At 27.9% G+C, this 18715-nt stretch overlaps 3 protein-coding genes across 3 annotated transcripts; 1 reads left to right on the forward strand and 2 right to left on the reverse strand.

Moving 5' to 3' along the window:
- Nucleotides 1-2290: 2290 nt before the first annotated feature.
- OCT59_027975 (uncharacterized protein) lies at nucleotides 2291-2821 on the reverse strand (the record flags this gene model as incomplete). The annotated part of the gene is made up of 1 exon (XM_066146998.1): nucleotides 2291-2821. The coding sequence occupies one exon, from the start codon at nucleotides 2819-2821 to the stop codon at nucleotides 2291-2293; it is 531 nt and encodes a 176-aa protein (XP_065993756.1).
- Nucleotides 2822-2911: 90 nt separating this feature from the next.
- OCT59_027976 (uncharacterized protein) lies at nucleotides 2912-4560 on the reverse strand (the record flags this gene model as incomplete). Its single annotated transcript, XM_025326396.2, has 2 exons — nucleotides 2912-4138; nucleotides 4219-4560. The coding sequence occupies 2 exons, from the start codon at nucleotides 4558-4560 to the stop codon at nucleotides 2912-2914; spliced, it is 1569 nt and encodes a 522-aa protein (XP_025176253.2).
- Nucleotides 4561-5202: 642 nt separating this feature from the next.
- On the forward strand, nucleotides 5203-7770 carry OCT59_027977 (uncharacterized protein; the record flags this gene model as incomplete). Its single annotated transcript, XM_066146999.1, has 6 exons — nucleotides 5203-5424; nucleotides 5512-5584; nucleotides 5654-5832; nucleotides 5913-6240; nucleotides 6322-7643; nucleotides 7744-7770. 6 exons carry the CDS (start codon nucleotides 5203-5205, stop codon nucleotides 7768-7770), a joined length of 2151 nt encoding a protein of 716 aa, XP_065993757.1.
- Between the last annotated feature and the right edge of the window lie 10945 nt (nucleotides 7771-18715).

Consider the following 18715-nt stretch of genomic DNA (forward strand, 5'->3'; position numbering starts at 1 on the left):
CAGCAAATTTCAAAATATACGGAACACTTGAGAAATTTGATTGTCGGGTTGTCGGGTAGCCGGGTTACTCGGCAGTAGGTTGTTTATTAGAAAAGTATAAATAACACGTGACGAGTATAATGAATAGTAGTATATCAGATTATATAATAGGGAATCCTTAACCTGTACCCCGGGTATACGATATTATTCTGTTCCCCCTTTTTCTTAAATATGATTGGCTCAAAATTGTAGCCACAAATTTCGTGTAACTTTATCTTAGAAAATATTTTATTTCGCGAAAAAAAATGAACGAAAAAAAAAACAAGAGCGAAAAAAATTTAATTACACATATAACAAGAAAGAAAAAATTTTTTATAACACTTAATATATTTTATTCAGTTTTTTCAGTTTAATAATTTTATTTTGTATTTTATTAAACTTTAATAAACAAACACAAAATTTTCATAGTAAAACTTGTATATACACAGTAAATTACTAAATTTTATTACAAAAATGTTGGTCAACTCTATGAATACTAACTCAGACATAACGAAAATTAATATTTAAATACTTTTACCGTATATTCATTAAACAGTTATACTTATTCAAAATTAGTTATGTTTGGACAAGATGTTTAAACTACGCGACAAAGTATCTGTATAAAATATAACAAAAAATTAAATATAACTTCACAAATATTCACATTTAACTTGATAAAATTAAATACTTAATAGTCCCATATCTGCAGAACAACTTTATTTAACCCTTAAGTACGCGTTTACTTTGGATAAGCTGTTGTAATTATATTAATAAAGTTAAAAAACAAGCGCGCACTGTAATTTTTACTATAAAAACTCTAGTAATTTGATAAAATTTTAAATTAATCATATAACTTCATACCTTTATACCTGTCAAACGATTTCATAGAAATAAGAAAAAGTGAAAGAAAAAGAGAGAAGAGAGTGTATATACAGTTTATTGCACGATAAACAAATAAAATCAGTGTGTGACGTAAGGGGGAACAGGATAAGTAACGTATATCCCTAGGAACAGGTTAAGCATATCAGCTAATTATCGAAATTGGATCAAATTTTAAACCCCAAATCATAATAATTTTGATCAACGTTACACTACATCAATTAGTAAAAAAAAAATCAAATGATCAAATTTAGCGAACTCACCCTAAAATAAAAAAAAAACATATGAAAAAACGCGTCAAACCGATGAGCAGAGCCAAAAACCGATGAGCTTGAGTAGCAGAAGGTAACTGGCGTCTCGCGATTTCAATGTTGACCATTACTAATGGTAACTTTTAAAAATTTATAAAATAATATTTATAAAGTATTTAAAAAGTATTCTTATCGTTATGCTTAACTTTTCAGATTATTGTAGTGGTAATATTAATATGTCAAGCACTATTCCACTCATAACTACATCAGAATTTTCCTGTTCCGCTTGTCAAAAAATATTCAAGAAGCAAAGCGGACTTTCACGGCATTTGACTATTGTGAAAAAATATAACATTCCGCGAAATAATTTAGATAATTTGTCAGAAACAAATAATAAAAATTTTAAAAATATCCTGGTTTATTTAATTCATTGCAAACTTCCAAATGGGTTCAAAAAGGGAGGTCGCCAATTAGTATCTCTTGCTTGTACTGAGCATCAGTTTTTTGATATTTTCAAAGGATATATTCACCATCATAGCAATAAAAATATTTACAAATGTATTTTCCGAGGCACTATTGGATATCAAACATTAAGTGAAATCTTGAATAATCCATTATGGGGTTGAAGATTTTATGATGAAGAACAACAAACCTACGTTGTCTTGTTTGATGATCCGCCTCAACATTTAAAAAATAATCCATTAGCTATTGCGGCCAATTGTGCTGAAGGTATAACCACTAAAAGGCGCAAATCAAAATATAATCCTGGAGAAGTTACTATTGAATGGAAGATTAAAGCTAAAAAGGATGCAAAAGAAAATTATTGTGAAGCGGGTTTTATATATATGCATTTTTGGGTAAAACAAATTTAAATAGATATTTTTATAGAATTTTTAAATTGTTTTATTAGTGGGGAAATTTATTAAAATTTTTTATCACACGTATGTATATATAATAAATAAAAATTGACTTCTAAATATATTTTAAGTACAACGGCAAAAATAAATTTAAACTTATTATAGAGTGATGCGAATTTTGTCATACTGATTTATAAATAAATACACAATATTTTTTTTTTATCGCAATAATTGCCAAAAAATGTTAATATATTTACAAAAATATTCTATACAAAACATTAAAATCTATAAAATATGAATATATTGAGGTTTAGGATATGAAAGAGGAATATTATTTTGAGTATAAAAAAAAAGCTGATTTTCATGTTCCATAATCTCTCGAATAGCTGAAGTTTTATTTTGAAACTTTCCACCATTCTTAAGAGTTTTACGAAAAAAATAAGAAACATGATTATGATTTTTTTTTTCGACAGCACTGCACGAAAAAGAATTTAATCCCCACCTTTGATGTTTAAGCATAAATTCCCAAATATGCGACACTAAGACATGAATATAAGGAGTTAAATCTGAGGATCGGTAAAGTCCTTGTACTAAAATAATATTAGTCTCAGGATTCACCACAGTTTTTTTTAAAAATAACTCATACCATTCTTTTGCTTTCAAGCGAAAATAGTGTGGATTTGTTTCTCTTTCTCCCAAAAGGTCATACAATTCAGCAAATCCATTCCATAAGCTTCTAATTAATGCAGCACGTTCTGGATCAAAAAGCTTAGCCAAATTAAATTTTCGAAGAACACAAAGCTTATCATTTCCCATCAGGGAAGTATAACACCAATTGTCAGTATCACGAATCTTCCAAAATTCAAAACGGATTTTTAAGGTTTCCATCTCTTTAATTATAATATTTCAAGTTATATCATTAAATAATCCCTCATTTTTGATTTCTTGTAGCACTAATTCCCATAAACGATCAGTAATACGCAACATAATATGAAGTTTATCTGGCACATAATGGTCAAGTGGAATCATATTAAAAAGTGGAGGTGAGTGATGACCTGGATATGCTTTTGGATTTTCATTTAAAATACTCATCTTTTTACTAATTATCCATTCAGTTTGCCTATCTCCACGTTGATTCTTAGCTATCTCACACCATGGACAAAAATAATTGGAGTTTGCCGCGTTAAAACCCAAGCAGGTGGCAAGAAACTTCCAATCAGAGCTAAAATAAAGCTTAAAGTTCCAAACTATATTATCAATGACCATTCCAACACTACTCAGCTCTTGCAATTCTCGAATAAGAGTATCTGCTGCAATTTTTAAGGTTGAATAATTTTCAGTTCCTGGAAAAAGAACAACTGTATAATGGTAATTTGGCTCAAAAAGTTTTGCTGAATCATCTAATAATGCTACAGTGATCATAACGTGTTTTACCTTTCGTCCAACGTTACGACCATCACCAGAGATACGAAGATGAATAATTGGCGATGCTGGATCTAATTTTTCATTTTGAATATATGCTGGTACTATATATTCAAGAATTTTTTTAATACTCCGATATGCACCTTTACCAATTGCACTGTTAACTTGCTCAACAATTATCGGATCAGTTATATCAGGTTCTTCTGAAAAATCGGGTGTAATAGTACTAGGAGTTAAGTCAACAAAATTAATTGGTATTAATTGTTCCATGTGAGCATCAATCTCCTGACGAGTTTGAGAAACAGCATACTCCCGAGGTAATTTTGATTCCATAGCTGCAAAATAGCGATATGCATCACGTGGAACATTTTCTACATCTTGTATACGAACCACTGATTGCAATTTTTGTTTTTGCTTATTAGGGTTTTTTTCTCCAAATGTTGTATAATAATCCTTATTTTGTACAGTAAATTCCAATGTCTTTAAGACAACGCGGTCTTTAGGATTGTAGTAATTTTGAATTGAATTTTCAAAGTTTATTTGTGCACATTTTGCAAGACCTTTAGCATGTCTGATTTGTGTAGTTTTACTTGATTCATCATGTAGTTTTAATGCCCATGGTTTGCTTTTGCGATTTCTATCAATACATTTTAATTGAAGTCCATAGAGATGAACTCCAGAAACTGCAGTTTTCTTATTTGGAGTTATTATCTGATAAAATAATTACATATTAAATCATTTTCTTTGCGAGCTTATACAAAAAATAAAAATATAATTGAATTAAAACTTACATTATGTAATTCAACGGAAGCATCAAATGTAGATTGAACTGAAACAACTTGGTGCTGAAAATTATTTCCAAAACAAATTAAGTAATGTGGATTACCTTCTATATAATATATGGAACATTGAATAGTTTGACAGTTATTAGACCGGCCCCAGGTAGTTTCAATAATATAATTGTCAGGAACAGGAAAATAATTAGGTGCTTCTGTAAACTTCAATTGCGCAACTGGTGGGTAGACACCTTCTTGAATAACAGTATAGTTAAATTTCCGGTCACCATAATATATTATTTCAGGTGAAGCAGGATAGTTTTCCTGCTCATAAGGTCTTTGCTTAGAATTTGACATTGAAATACAGTAAAACGCGTAAAATAAAAAAGTTGACATTAAAAAATTGTGCAACAGATCGCTTTAGTACTATGAATAACGGAAAATCTGCATAGTAACTTTTGGTGACGCTAAATGTGTCAGATGATTGACCATCATTATTATTGGCTATAAAAATTTGGGGTTATCTCAAAAATTTAGGGTTACGGTGTAGATTAGCGCATATGGATTCCCCTATATAATAACCTACTGCCGAGTAACCCGGCTACCCGACAACTCGACAATCAAATTTCTCAAGTGTCCCGTATATTTTGAAATTTGCTGTAACTGGAATTGGATTAGCCGATCGGAATTTGCACATGCGTCAAAAACATCAAGTCTTATTATTCAAATTTTCTTAATAATTCTGCCTGAAATTAAATAATCTGCAAGAATTGCCTTTTGGGTCATCATAACATTATCCAGGTTCCGGGATATTTTTAACCCGGATATTTATCCCGCGATATCCGAAAAAATAATTATCCGGTTGAATCGAAACACTACATCTGTGCGACGTTCCTTAAATTACATAAGGGTGCATGAAACGATTGAAACGAATACTCTCATAATAACTTTCGATGAAACTTTTATAATAAATTACAACGAATCAATTATTAAAGAAAAATGTCAATTAAAAATTCGTATGCTGATATTAACTGGTTAGAAAATTTCGTTACTAAAGAATGTATCACATGTTATGAGTATTCGGACTTCAAAAATGTACAACAAATAGGAAAAGGTTCTTTTGGAAATGTCGTGCGTGTTAATTGGAAAACCACTAACCATTCATTCGCTTTGAAGTCTTTTGATAATGGTGAAATAACTCTTAAGGAAGTTGTCAATGAGGTATCGTATGAGAATAATTTAATTATTTTAATAATTATAAATTATGAAAATTAAAATAATGTTACTGTATGTATATAAATACTCAAGTTAAAATTACATCGGAGCGTTGATCTTCATAAGAATATTATACGAATATTCGGAATTACAAGAGAAGAAACTTGTAAGTATTAGATAAGATCTTTTAAAAATAATTATTTATTATTTATAATTTTTTTTTTTATCACTCAAGATGAAGTTCATTCAATAAGATATTCATTCGTTTTGGAATACGCTGATAATGGTACACTTAATGATTATTTATCTAAGCATTTTAATGAACTTGATTGGAGCGACAAAAATCAATTAGCATTACAATTGGCAAGTGCTGTAGCGTTTATACACGATTGTAACATAATTCACCGTGATTTGGTAATGTATAATTTATCTAATTTTCAAAATTTGAATTATCAGTTATAGTTTAAATAAATTAACCATAATTTTATTTAAAGCATGCAAATAATATACTTATACTTCAGAAAAATATTAAATTAGCAGACTTTGGTTTATCAAAAAAAATCGACGAAAAATCAAATAATACATCAAAAATCTTTGGTGTAATTCCTTTTATAGATCCAAGAAGTCTGGATAATCGAAATTATAAATTAAATAAAAAATCTGACGTATATAGTATTGGAGTTTTGATGTGGCAAATTTCAAGTGGATATAAACCTTTTTATGATGTTGGTTATGATGGAAGATTGATATTGGATATATTAAATGGAAAGAGAGAAGAAATTATTGATGGAACTTACGTTGAATATAGTAATTTATATAGAAGTAAGTATGATTGAAATGTTTGCGTTATTTTTTGAATGTTAATTTTGTAATCTTTATTGTGTCTGTTTTTTTTTGGAATAGAATGTTGGGAAGATAATCCAAGTGAACGTCCAGATATACAAAAAGTTGTATCAACTCTTAAATCAATAATTTCTCATCAACAAAATAATTCAAACATTGAGATTACCGCAAATGAAATAAATAAAAATTATACGATTGGAAATCATCAAATGGATCCGAAATCTAATGATGAAATGTTAGATATAAATAAAAGTCTAGTAATATCAGATTTACAAAATCACAATTCTGTTCAATCATGTACATCATATCAAGAAATGGATATAAATAAGAGCCTATCAAGTTCACAATATAAAACTTCTATTCATTATAGTTTATCAAATATATCAAACCGAATAACTTCATTAAATGTATCAATTGACGATAATAATGACAATATTATAGATAATATTAATAATAAAGTTGCTGATGAATTAATTAAATATGTAATAAAAAATCATAATAGAGGTATTACTTTCGACCAAATTAAACAATTTATTAACCAACAAATATTGGAACTAGATCATGCAATAGAAAAACTCATAAAATGGGTATTAAAAAATCAGACTAAATCACAGTATATTTATTTTCTTGGATTATTTTATTATTATAATATTGGTGTAGAAGAAGATAGTGTTAAAGCTTTCAAATTATTTTTGAAAGCATCTGAAGATAATTTTTCAATAGCTCAAGTTTATTTAGCTAAATGCTATAATGATGGATATGGAACTGGATGTAATAAAAAGTTGGCATTCAATTGGTACAAAAAATCTGTAGAAAATGGAAGCATTATTGGACAATTTTATCTAGGATATTGTTATGAATTAGGTATTGGAACTCATAATGATGAAAAAATGTCAGTCTATTGGTATAAAAAAGCTGCTAATAATAGAAATACAATAGCAAAATTTTATCTTGCAGAATGTTATAGATTAGGGAAAGGAGTTGAAAAAAATGAAACTAAAGCATTTAAATATTATGAAGAATTAGCAAAAAAAGAAGTTGCAGATGCACAATTTCAACTTGGAAATTGTTTTTATTATGGAATTGGAATTGAATTGGATAAGGAACAAGCTTTATATTGGTACAGAAAATCAACAATAAATGGAAATATAGCTGCTGAATATATTCTTAAAAAATACTATAATGAAAAAATAAAAAATAAAGCAAGGAATAAAAAAATAATTAAATTTAAGGAAGTAAATCAACTTGGATTATATTATATTGGAAAAATATTAATAAAAACGAATTATGAAAAATCATTTTATTATTTTCAAAAATCAGCAGAAAATGGATATAAAGTTGCACAACATGATTTGGGTAAATGTTACAGAGATGGTACAGGTGTAAGAAAAGATGAAAGAAAAGCTTTTGAATTATTTAAAAAATCAGCAGAACAAGGATATATTGAAGCAAAATTTCGATTTGGTCATTGTTATGATTTAGGAATTGGAACTGAAATTAATAAAGTAAAAGCATTTGAATTATATAAAGTAGCTGGTGCAAAAGGAAATGATGATGCACAGTTTAATTTAGGTTTATTGTATCAATTAGGAGAAGGAGTTGATAAAGATGAAAAAAAAGCGTTTGAGTTGATTAAGAAATTAGTTAAAAAAGGATATTTAAAAGCTCAATTTGCACTTGGATATTATTATTCAAATGGAATTGGAACTGAAATTAATAAAGTAAAAGCATTTGAATTATATAAAGTAGCTGCTGAAAAAGGAAATAATGATGCACAATTTAGTTTAAGTGTATTATATCAGTCAGGAGAAGGAGTTAATAAAGACGAGAAAATGGCATTTGAATTAATTAAAAAATTAGCTGAAAAAGAATATTTAAAAGCTCAATCTGAGCTTGGATATTATTATTCAAATGGAATTGGAACTGAAATTAATAAAGTAAAAGCATTTGAATTATATAAAATAGCTGCAGAAAAAGGAGATGATGATGCACAATTTAATTTAAGTTTATTATATCAATTAGGAGAAGGAGTTAATAAAGATGAGAAAATGGCATTTGAATTAATTAAAAAATTAGCCGAAAAAGAATACTTGAATGCACAATTTGCACTTGGATATTTTTATAGTAAAGGAATTGGAACTGATATTAATAAAGGACAAGCCTTTGAATTATATAAAATAGTTGCAGAAAAAGGAGTCAATTATGCACAATATAATTTAGGTTTATTATATCAATCAGGAGAAGGAATTGACAAAGATGAAAAAAAAGCATTTGAGCTAATTAAAAAATTAGCTGAAAAAGATTACTTAAAAGCCCAATCTAAACTTGGATATTATTATGAAAAAGGAATCGGAACTGATATTAATATGGAACAAGCATTTAAATTATATACAATTGCTGCAGAAAAAGGATGTGATGATGCAAAACATAATTTAAGCTTATTATATCAAACATAGAAAGAGATGATAAAGATGAAAAAAAAAAGCATTTGAATTAATTGAAAAATTAGCTGAAAAAGGATACTTAGATGCTTAGTTTATATTTAGGCATTATTGTAAAATGGGTTATACAAAGGGGACGCATTTAATTTATCGACAAATTGCTTCACTGACAAATGATTTGCTAACAAGCTTTTGTTAGCAGAATCTTCCTACTGACATTTACAGTATTCATAATTAATTAAATGTATTTTTATTTTTATTTTTTTTTAAAAAACAGTATTTTTATGTAATTATTAAGATATGTACTATATCTGCAAAATTTTTTATTTATTACTACATAACATATTTTTTTTTTGACTTAGATCGGTTTTCAATTTTGTTAACTTTGTCAAAATACAGTACATGAAATAAAATAAATACAGGAAAACCAGCTTTTAATGTTAATGGATAATATTTACTATGTCTACTTACTTTTTTATTTCAGCTAATAATAATAAAATATTACTGTCGGCGAAATGGCTGTCAATAAAATATTTGAAGGAGAAGGGATCCTATAAGTGAAACATATGTCGGTGAAGTGATCGTTGGCAAAGTAGTTTTTGGTAGGATGATTATTACAATTAGAGGCTCTAAAAAAAAGGAAATAGCACAATTCTTAAGAAGAAAGCAATATAAGTGAATGACAAGTAGTTATATTAGTTTGTAAATTTGTATAAAAGATTTTTGCAAAATTTTATTTATTTATTGTTATAAAAAATGACAAGTTTAATTCTCTAATTGATTATTATTCTATGTAGTTTTCAAAACGGCACATATATATATTAACATAATTTTTTTTCCAGTTATAAAGTAATTACCCAAATGCTGAAAATATTATGCAAAATGGCAAGTTCATTAAACAAGAAAAGTAAATATTTAAAAATAGTATAATAATTATCTTTTTCCTATCTCAATAAAGAAAAAAAAATAATTCAGTTGCGATTGCTTATAAACTTTAATAATCTTAATTTTGCAAGAAAAATGGGAAGTATTTTTTTTTATGAATAAATTAATTTAGGGTTGAAATTTGTTGTAAGTACAATACACAGTGAAATTCGATAAACTGGATCTATCGGTTCCACTAAAAATATCTGGTTTATCAGAATATCTGGTATAGCGAAAAAATTTTGATATATTGAAAATCTATTAGGCGACATAAAGTTAAAAATTTGGTTCTCATATCCCGGCCGGGTCACCAGAGTGGGAATCTTAAATTTTTATTTTTTTTGTTAACCAATTAAATTGCTCTAAACTATGTCACATGATAAATTAAATTTGTATGCATATCTGATATATCGTAATACTATCTGCTATGTAAAAAAATTAAAAAAAAAACTCTTTCCCCTTTTTTTCTATTTTGTTAGTTTTCTGCAGTAATTTTGCATTAATTTTATTTTTTAGTTTCTATTTGAAACACCTAAAGGGAAGAGGCCCTGAAGGGCACCTTGGGCATAAGACGAGGTTTTATTGTTCTCATTACACCTATATTCAAAGGGTTGGTTATGTCTTATTTTCCAAGAGCCGATGACTTTGCTTCAGCACTCGGATATGACCATACACCTGCTGGTCCTGATGACTTTATTTTCAACTACGATACTACACCAACAGTATCTCATACTGAAGATACCTTGTTAGATACTCTCTCACTTCATAATGACTTTGAAGATTATAGGTCCTTTCTTTCGCCTGGAAAAAATTATATTTTTTCTACGAAATATGAAAAGTTTTACATGACTCCACATCATAGAGCCAGTTTCAACAAGATTTACAATTTTAGGCGTTCAAAAAGTTTTTTTTTTGAGCTGGTTGATCAATTACCAAACACCAATCAACTTCAATTGAAGATTTACACAAATGATTATCATATGTCCTCTACCCCGATTAATCACAATTTTACGAGCCAACTCCTGAATTTTAAATTTCAAATATCGAAACAGCTCACGCACTTTTTTTCAACACAAAAAGTTATTTCTCGACGATTACAAGAAAAATTTTTTACTTATATTCATAAAAAATTATTGGAGCTTTGGATTTTATAATATCACGTGCCCAAAAAGAAGAAAAAAATAATCACATGACTAAAACTTTTTTCAATTTTTCGTATAAGAAATATAGATTTTATTTCGGTATTTATATCCCATGTAATCACAGTGAAACAGTGAATCTGTTGACTAATACCGTTGCGACCTGTACCATTTAGGCTCCTTTTGTTATGTCTAATCATTGTCACGCCTGTATTATTCATCACAAACACCTAGTCCTGTATTTTGTCTCAAAAGATCACAAAATTCCTGACGTCAGTTATTGCAAAACTTTTAAAGATTTTCACGCATCCCACCTCTATAACAGATGGGCTAAGAAGAAGAAATGTCACAACTTCTCGAACCAACTTGAAATTTCTTTTACCACATCGTGCCATGCGTATGATACAAATGTTGTCGCTAAAAAAGGACTTGATTTTATTTACGGTAAAAAATATGGGAATCTTTAATTTACCTCCAGTTAATCTCCAAAAGTCAAGAAAAGACAAGAAGCATGCTTTAATGCTTTGGTTAGACATACCTTTCACAACGCTAAGTTGGATAATAATGCGTTGATAGATGATAAACTCTGAGCTGCACGACGTCACAAATTATTGTTTCAAGAAAATCAAGGTGAATACCGGAAAGACTTATGCAACCTAGTAATGGAAGTCACTGACGCTCATCATAATTATGAGCTAAAATTACTCAAACTTTCAATTGAAGTCACACCTAAAGTGCCGCCAGTATCTGGACATCTACTTAAGCGTGAATATAAAAAGAAAAGAGAAGAAAGGAAAAAGAAATAGCACTTGCACAAAAAAAGCGTGAAGATAACAAAATATTAGAAAATTTACGATCTTGGGTCACGCGTTATGAAGACGCTTTCATCATCAGATACTATAGGGATGAAATCGGTTTGGCGTACCAGCTTTGCACCATCATGGACGATAGACCGCTTAAACGACATGCCAACGATAATGGCAATTTAGATACGCATTATGGTCACCATAAAGATAAAAAGGTCTGTATATTATCCGCTTTGAAGGATTTGGAAAATAGTTCATCTTTTCGTACTATTTAAGTACTTGTTAGTTTTTTATATATAGATTTATATATAATATATATTAGTTTCTATTTGTACATGTTTATTAGCATTTTAGTTCTTTTTTTTTACGTTAAACTTTTAACAACTTAAAATAGTGTAAACCATTCCACCTCTTACAGTATTTACAGGTGGCAGCCCTTGGGTTGAAAGAAAAATACGGATTAGTTCTTGTCATTTTAATTGACTTTTCTTTGGTTCCCGTTCTTCTTTCAGTAGTAAAGGGGATCAGGCTGGTTCCAACGTTTTAAAGAAGTTCGGGTCCATCCTGATGATGGATGATAGCTAGAAGTAGGATAACTCATGTTTGGTATATGTCCTGTTTAATAGTCTGTTTGACTTCACATAAAATAAATAAAATATCTGCTATGTAAATGCCTAACATTTAACGAACAATAAAAAAAAAATTTTTTAAAAAACTACAATAAAACATGAGAAATAAACTTGTAATTAACTTGATATATAAAATCTGTCTGACTTTTTATTGAATTGTTATATTAATATAAATGTTACATATGAAATCTTCTGTATTACATGATCGGATGAAAAAAATTTTATTCTAAAAAAAAAATAAAAGGCCATGCAGCCAAGTTAAATTGAAGCAAATTTTGATATGAGAACCAATTTTTTAACTTTATATCGCCTTGTATTGAATTTTTAAAAATTTTTCATGCTACTAATATACGCTATATTTTAATTTTTTCATCTTAGTTTTAAGTCAGAGGTCATGAAAATGAATATAAAATATTTATAATTGAATATATAAGTAATATAACCACCAGAATTAAGATTCTGGCCTTTACCACATCACGTTACTTAAATTTTATTGGTCAATTATCACGTGATATGGTTTATCGAATTTCACTATGTATTTGTCATGATTTTTTTTATTGGAATCTTATTGGTTCTTAAAGAAATGAACATTACGCTCGATATCAGATGTCAGCACAACATTAATTGTTTGAGTAATTTGGTAATAAATAATAGAATATTTTTTTGAGATTTTTTATGTACACATAGTATTAAGTCTAATTTCATAAAAAATCCGATAAAAAATAATGACGATCATTAATAATACAAAGATTTATTTGGATTGAGTACCATTACTGTTTTATAGATATTAATAATAGAGAAAATTTATTCATCGCACGTGCGATGACATCGCTACCCCCCATTTTATTTATCACGTGATAAATCCAATTAAAATATAGCACGATTATTGTGTTACAATAAATATAAACAATTTTATAGCTTCGTCGATAGTTTTTTTTTCTAACACTCTTTTTAAATAAAAAAAACAACCTGTTTTTTTGCTTAAAAACGCGTTAAAGTTGCTTCTTAACATTTAAAAATACTTTTATGTACTAGTAAAGTAGCTCAAAAACTTTAATTGTTCAATTATCATAAAGAAATTGGGTTACACGGCTCAAGCAGTGATTCGTGAAACATGGAAAATGATAACACTCCACAGGTTAGTCAATTGCGCACATTTTTTTTTTGTGAAATACTACTGAAATACTATTGAAAGTGCTTAAAAAAAATTAATTTGGGGTAAACGGCATATGGTATAGAGTTTTAATAGTGTTAATTTCTTAACAATTAACATCAATAGCATTATTTATTAGTTAGATAGCGTTAAATGTACATTATTTATTAGTTAGGTGACGTTAAATAGCGTTAGATATATATTAATTAACGTCACAAAGCATTATATTATTGCGCATTAATTTATTGGTATTAAATAGCATTACTTTAATGTGCTTAACAGCTAACTTATTTATTAATCTATTAAATAGCAAGAAATTGAAACTGAAGTTGAAATTCCCGTAGAAATTATTCTTGGTTCAGAATTAGAAAGTCTTGACTCTACAAATTATCCTTCATTAACACATCCTATAGAATTATCTGTTAATTCAAAATTTAGTTCGTGGGAAATTGCTGAACATTATCTAAAGGAATATGGAAGGCAAAAGGGATTTGTAGTTAATAAATACCGAGTTGAATATATTCAATTATCAAACTCAACTGTTCAAATTCCCAGAAGAAGAACATTTGCTTGTGAATATGCTGGAAAGTACAAACCTAACTATAAGTCTAAGCAAATTGATCAACAACGTAATAAAGGGTCAAAAAAAACTGATTGTAAATGGCGGGTTCACTTGAGTAAAACTATAAATAATAATTTCATTCATGTAACGTCTATCCATCTTGAACACAACCACAAAATACTTGCTGATAATACACAATTTGCTACAACATTCCGAAAATTTAATCAATCTATAATGAATGAAATTGAACATGCAGTTATACATGGACGTTGTGATGCATATACTATAAGAAATCTATTACAACCATTATTTCCTGACCAGCTTTTTCTTACACAAGATCTTTCAAATGCAATTCAAAAAATTAAACGTGAAAAAAAAATAGCTGGAACAGATGCTTCTCATTTGTTAAAATTTCTCCTTGAATGACAAAAAGAAGAACCTATGATGTTTGTTCAACCTTTAATAAATGCGGATAGTGATAGACTGTGTGGTATATTTTGGATGACGGAAAATCAAATTATTTTGTGGACGCGTTATTCAGATGTTATTTTACACGATAATACCTCTAGAACTAATAGATATAACTGTCCATTATCTCTATTTATACTTGTTGATAATGATGGTAAATCACGTTTAGGAGCACAAGCTTTTTTAAATGATGAAACTCAGGAAAGTTATGAGTGGATTTTACAACAAACGCTAAATGCAACAGGAATTGAACCAAAAGTTATAATCACTGATATGGATCCTGCAATGGATGTGGCATGTCAAACTACGTACAAAAATGCGTATCACATACATTGCATTTGGCATATGACCCAAAATTTACCTAAACGTCTCAAAAATAAACTTGGTGCTGCAGATTTTAAGATATTTTTTCATGATTTTTGGAAAACTCGCAATTCACTATGTGCAGAGGTTTTTGAACAACGATTTCAAGCTTTATTAAATAACTTTCCCAGTGGCAGTGATTATTTACATGACCCAATATATTCAACACGCCATTCATGGGCACGAGCATTTACAAACAGAATATTTACAGCTAGTATACAGTCAACACAGCGTGTGGAGTCAATAAATGCCATTATTCATAAAGTTGTTAATTCTAGCTCTACAATGGCAGAAGTAGCTGAGGCATTAGATTCTCGAATGCAAAAAGAAGAAATAAACAAGAATTTTATAGCATGGAAATACAAATCAACAATATATCATCAGCCATTTGTTGTGGAAAATTTTTTTAGTAACGTTAATAATATAGTTCAAAAATATTTTTCACCAAGAATTGTTGGGGAAATACATAAACAAATGTGCGAATCAATAATTTATAAATGTGAAAAACTAGATATTAAAGATGCATTTGAGTTTATTGAGGATCAACTGGTGAGTAAAAAATTAAAATTATAGTAGAATGATATAATAAATGTTTAACTAGTACTATTATGTATATATTTTTAGGATCAAAATGAAATTCCCGAAAATCAAGAAAGCCAAGGAACGTCAAATGATCAAGAAGAAACCAATAATATTGAAGATTATTACGATTTTCGCCAGACATACTTAAAATCATTGTTAAATTCAGTACCAAAAGAAATGATTAAAGAAGTATGGCGTATCATTCCATATATGGTGCCAAGTTCATATCAGCATATTATTATTCTTAACGATGGAACCCATTTATGTACATGCTTGTTATTGGTTTCATATGGAATTATTTGTCGTCATTATTTTAAATTAATGATTGAAAATCCAAACGCATTATTCCATATAATGCTAATGCCAACAAGATGGCTTCTGGATGACGCTTGGAATCACATTGACTCTATTTTTAATGAAGCTTTTATCGGAACATCATCTAAAAATTTAAAGCCAATTCATGATGATAATATTGATCAAAGGATTTATCTTAATCCTAGGCATATTAATCACGTTCAAGAAGTAGAAATTCGTTATTATACACAAAAAAAAGTAGATTATGGTCGAATTATGGGACATTTTAAGAAAGCACTAAACTATTCATTTGATAATAACGATCAAAAAAATTTAGATGATATTATACTAGCTTACATTGCGGAAAAAGAAACTATTATGACTCAATTAGAAAGGGGAAATGTTCTTAAAGACAATAATACAAATAATCAATTAAAGTTGTCTGATGGTCGTACATATGATGTAGATGATATTGGAAATCCATTAAAACGTCAAGGAAAAGGGAGACCTGCTACTAAGCGATTAAAAGCTTGTAATGAACAAAAAAATAAGGCGAGTACGACACAAAAATCACAAAAAGAGAATGTACTATATGAAGAAAATATTGAAAATTCAAATGGGCGTAAATGTGGTTTGTGTCATAAAATGGGTCATTATGCTCCCAAGTGTCCCAATAAGAAAAACGTATAATATTTTAACAATTAAATAAAGTAATAATTTTTACTGTGTATAAATAATAATTTTTTAGTACATGTAAGCTAATTTATTAAGAGTTGAACAATATACAAATACAATTCTGAATTTCTAATATTTAAACTAACCTATAAAGGATATAATCCCACGAAAATCCTTATCATAAAACACTATTCATACCCTTCGTTGATTTATAAAATAGTGTGTTGAATTTCATTTTGTTTATTTCTGTATAAGCAAGGCTGTACGTCTAATCTTTACATTATGTTAATATCTAAATAAAAATTGGGCATTAGTTTGCGAGTTCAGAATTTCATTGCAAATGCACAACCACGACTAAAATATTCATACTTGTTTGTATAAATACCTCTTTCTATACTCCTCTTTCAAACACTTCGGATGCAATAAAAGGTGGCTTATCTATTATATGTGGTCGCACAGATCTGTTGTGCATTTATTCCAAAATAAATCTCAAAAATATCAAGTGTTTCCTGATGAAAAGTTTTGCCATTATCATATAAAAGAAAAGCAAAAACTAATTCTTTAAATTGAAGTATAAAAACGTATATACTTTTAATAAAAAAAAAGAATTTGTTTGATTGCTACTTGATTAAACTAATGAATTATATAAGAAAAATGATTAAAATCCAAGTTAATTTAAGTTATTAAAATTGATGAATAAAGAGAAATTTTACCTTCTTAAGCCACTGAAAAACACATCTAGATTCTTTAAAAGCAAAATCCATTAAAGATATTTGACAGAATTGCGTATCTTAGGAAATTCTTGCTATTTAATAGATTAATAAATAAGTTAGCTGTTGAGCACAATAAAGTAATACTATTTAACACCAATAAACTAATGCGCAATAATATAATGCTTTGTGACGTTAATTAATATACATCTAACGCTATTTAACGTCACCTAACTAATAAATAATGTACATTTAACGCTATCTAACATCACCTAACTAATAAATAATGCTATTGACGTTAATTGTTAAGAAATTAACGCTATTAAAACTCTAAATTAATTTTTTTTAAGCACTTTCAATAGTATTTCAGTAGTATTTCACAAAAAAAAAATGTGCGCAATTGACTAACCTGTGGAGTGTTATCATTTTCCATGTTTCACGAATCACTGCTTGAGCCGTGTAACCCAATTTCTTTATGATAATTGAACAATTAAAGTTTTTGAGCTACTTTACTAGTACATAAAAGTATTTTTAAATGTTAAGAAGCAACTTTAACGCGTTTTTAAGCAAAAAAACAGGTTGTTTTTTTTATTTAAAAAGAGTGTTAGAAAAAAAAACTATCGACGAAGCTATAAAATTGTTTATATTTATTGTAACACAATAATCGTGCTATATTTTAATTGGATTTATCACGTGATAAATAAAATGGGGGTAGCGATGTCATCGCACGTGCGATGAATAAATTTTCTCTTAATAATATATCATTTTTATTTTGATTTCTAATTTATTTTGAACCATGTGTTAATTTAATAACAGTTATGATTTATTATATAGTATTTCTTAATTTATCATATAGTGTATTCTACTTGTCAAAAATATGAAGCTTTTATTATTTATTTATTTTTTTTTTCTAATGAAAAAGAATATGAATGAATATCAGATAAACTTTAATGTCCATTAATAAAAGTTATTGTGCAATTATAATTTTTTAAATTGTAACATACTACATAATGTTATTATTAAAATTTATAACTTGATTCTCAACCCATTAACTTCATCAGGAAATTTTTTTATATGTAAAAAATATGCAATATTTTGTGCATGAAAAAACTGATTTGCACACCCTGAAAATGCACATTAATGCATATTTAATATATATAATGTATTTTCCACACAATATATTGTAAAAAAATTTGTTAATTTTTATATAAATTTGTACAAAGAATTATACATATAATATTGTTAGTTATATTGCATAAATTTCGAGAAATTTAACTATTTGTGCAATATTGAATACCCTGAAAATTTTGTGATGTTGTTAAACAAAATCATATACAAATTATGAAATGTATTTTGTACATGTTTATTTACATCAGCATAGCGGACATGCTCATATCACCTTGCCGATCATTTGCTGATCACTAATTCCGGATTTTAAAAACTTATTGCAAAATCACAAATATTTTTCAAATTATGTGGCAAAAAAATAATGGAAATCTAAGTAAAAACACTAAATTATCATATGACTTTAATTATGTAATTATTAGACAATTTTTAATAATATCATAAAAATATTATTTGTATATGGTAATTCACTAATTATTGCCGATCATCAGACAAAAATTGAAATGCGAAGATGAATATGTGAGTGCGAAACTTAAGAATTTGCACAAATATTCTTTATATTATGTAGAATATATAAAAAAAA

The sequence above is a fragment of the Rhizophagus irregularis genome, chromosome 8 (genome assembly GCF_026210795.1).
Source record: "Rhizophagus irregularis chromosome 8, complete sequence".
NCBI lineage: Eukaryota > Fungi > Glomeromycota > Glomeromycetes > Glomerales > Glomeraceae > Rhizophagus > Rhizophagus irregularis.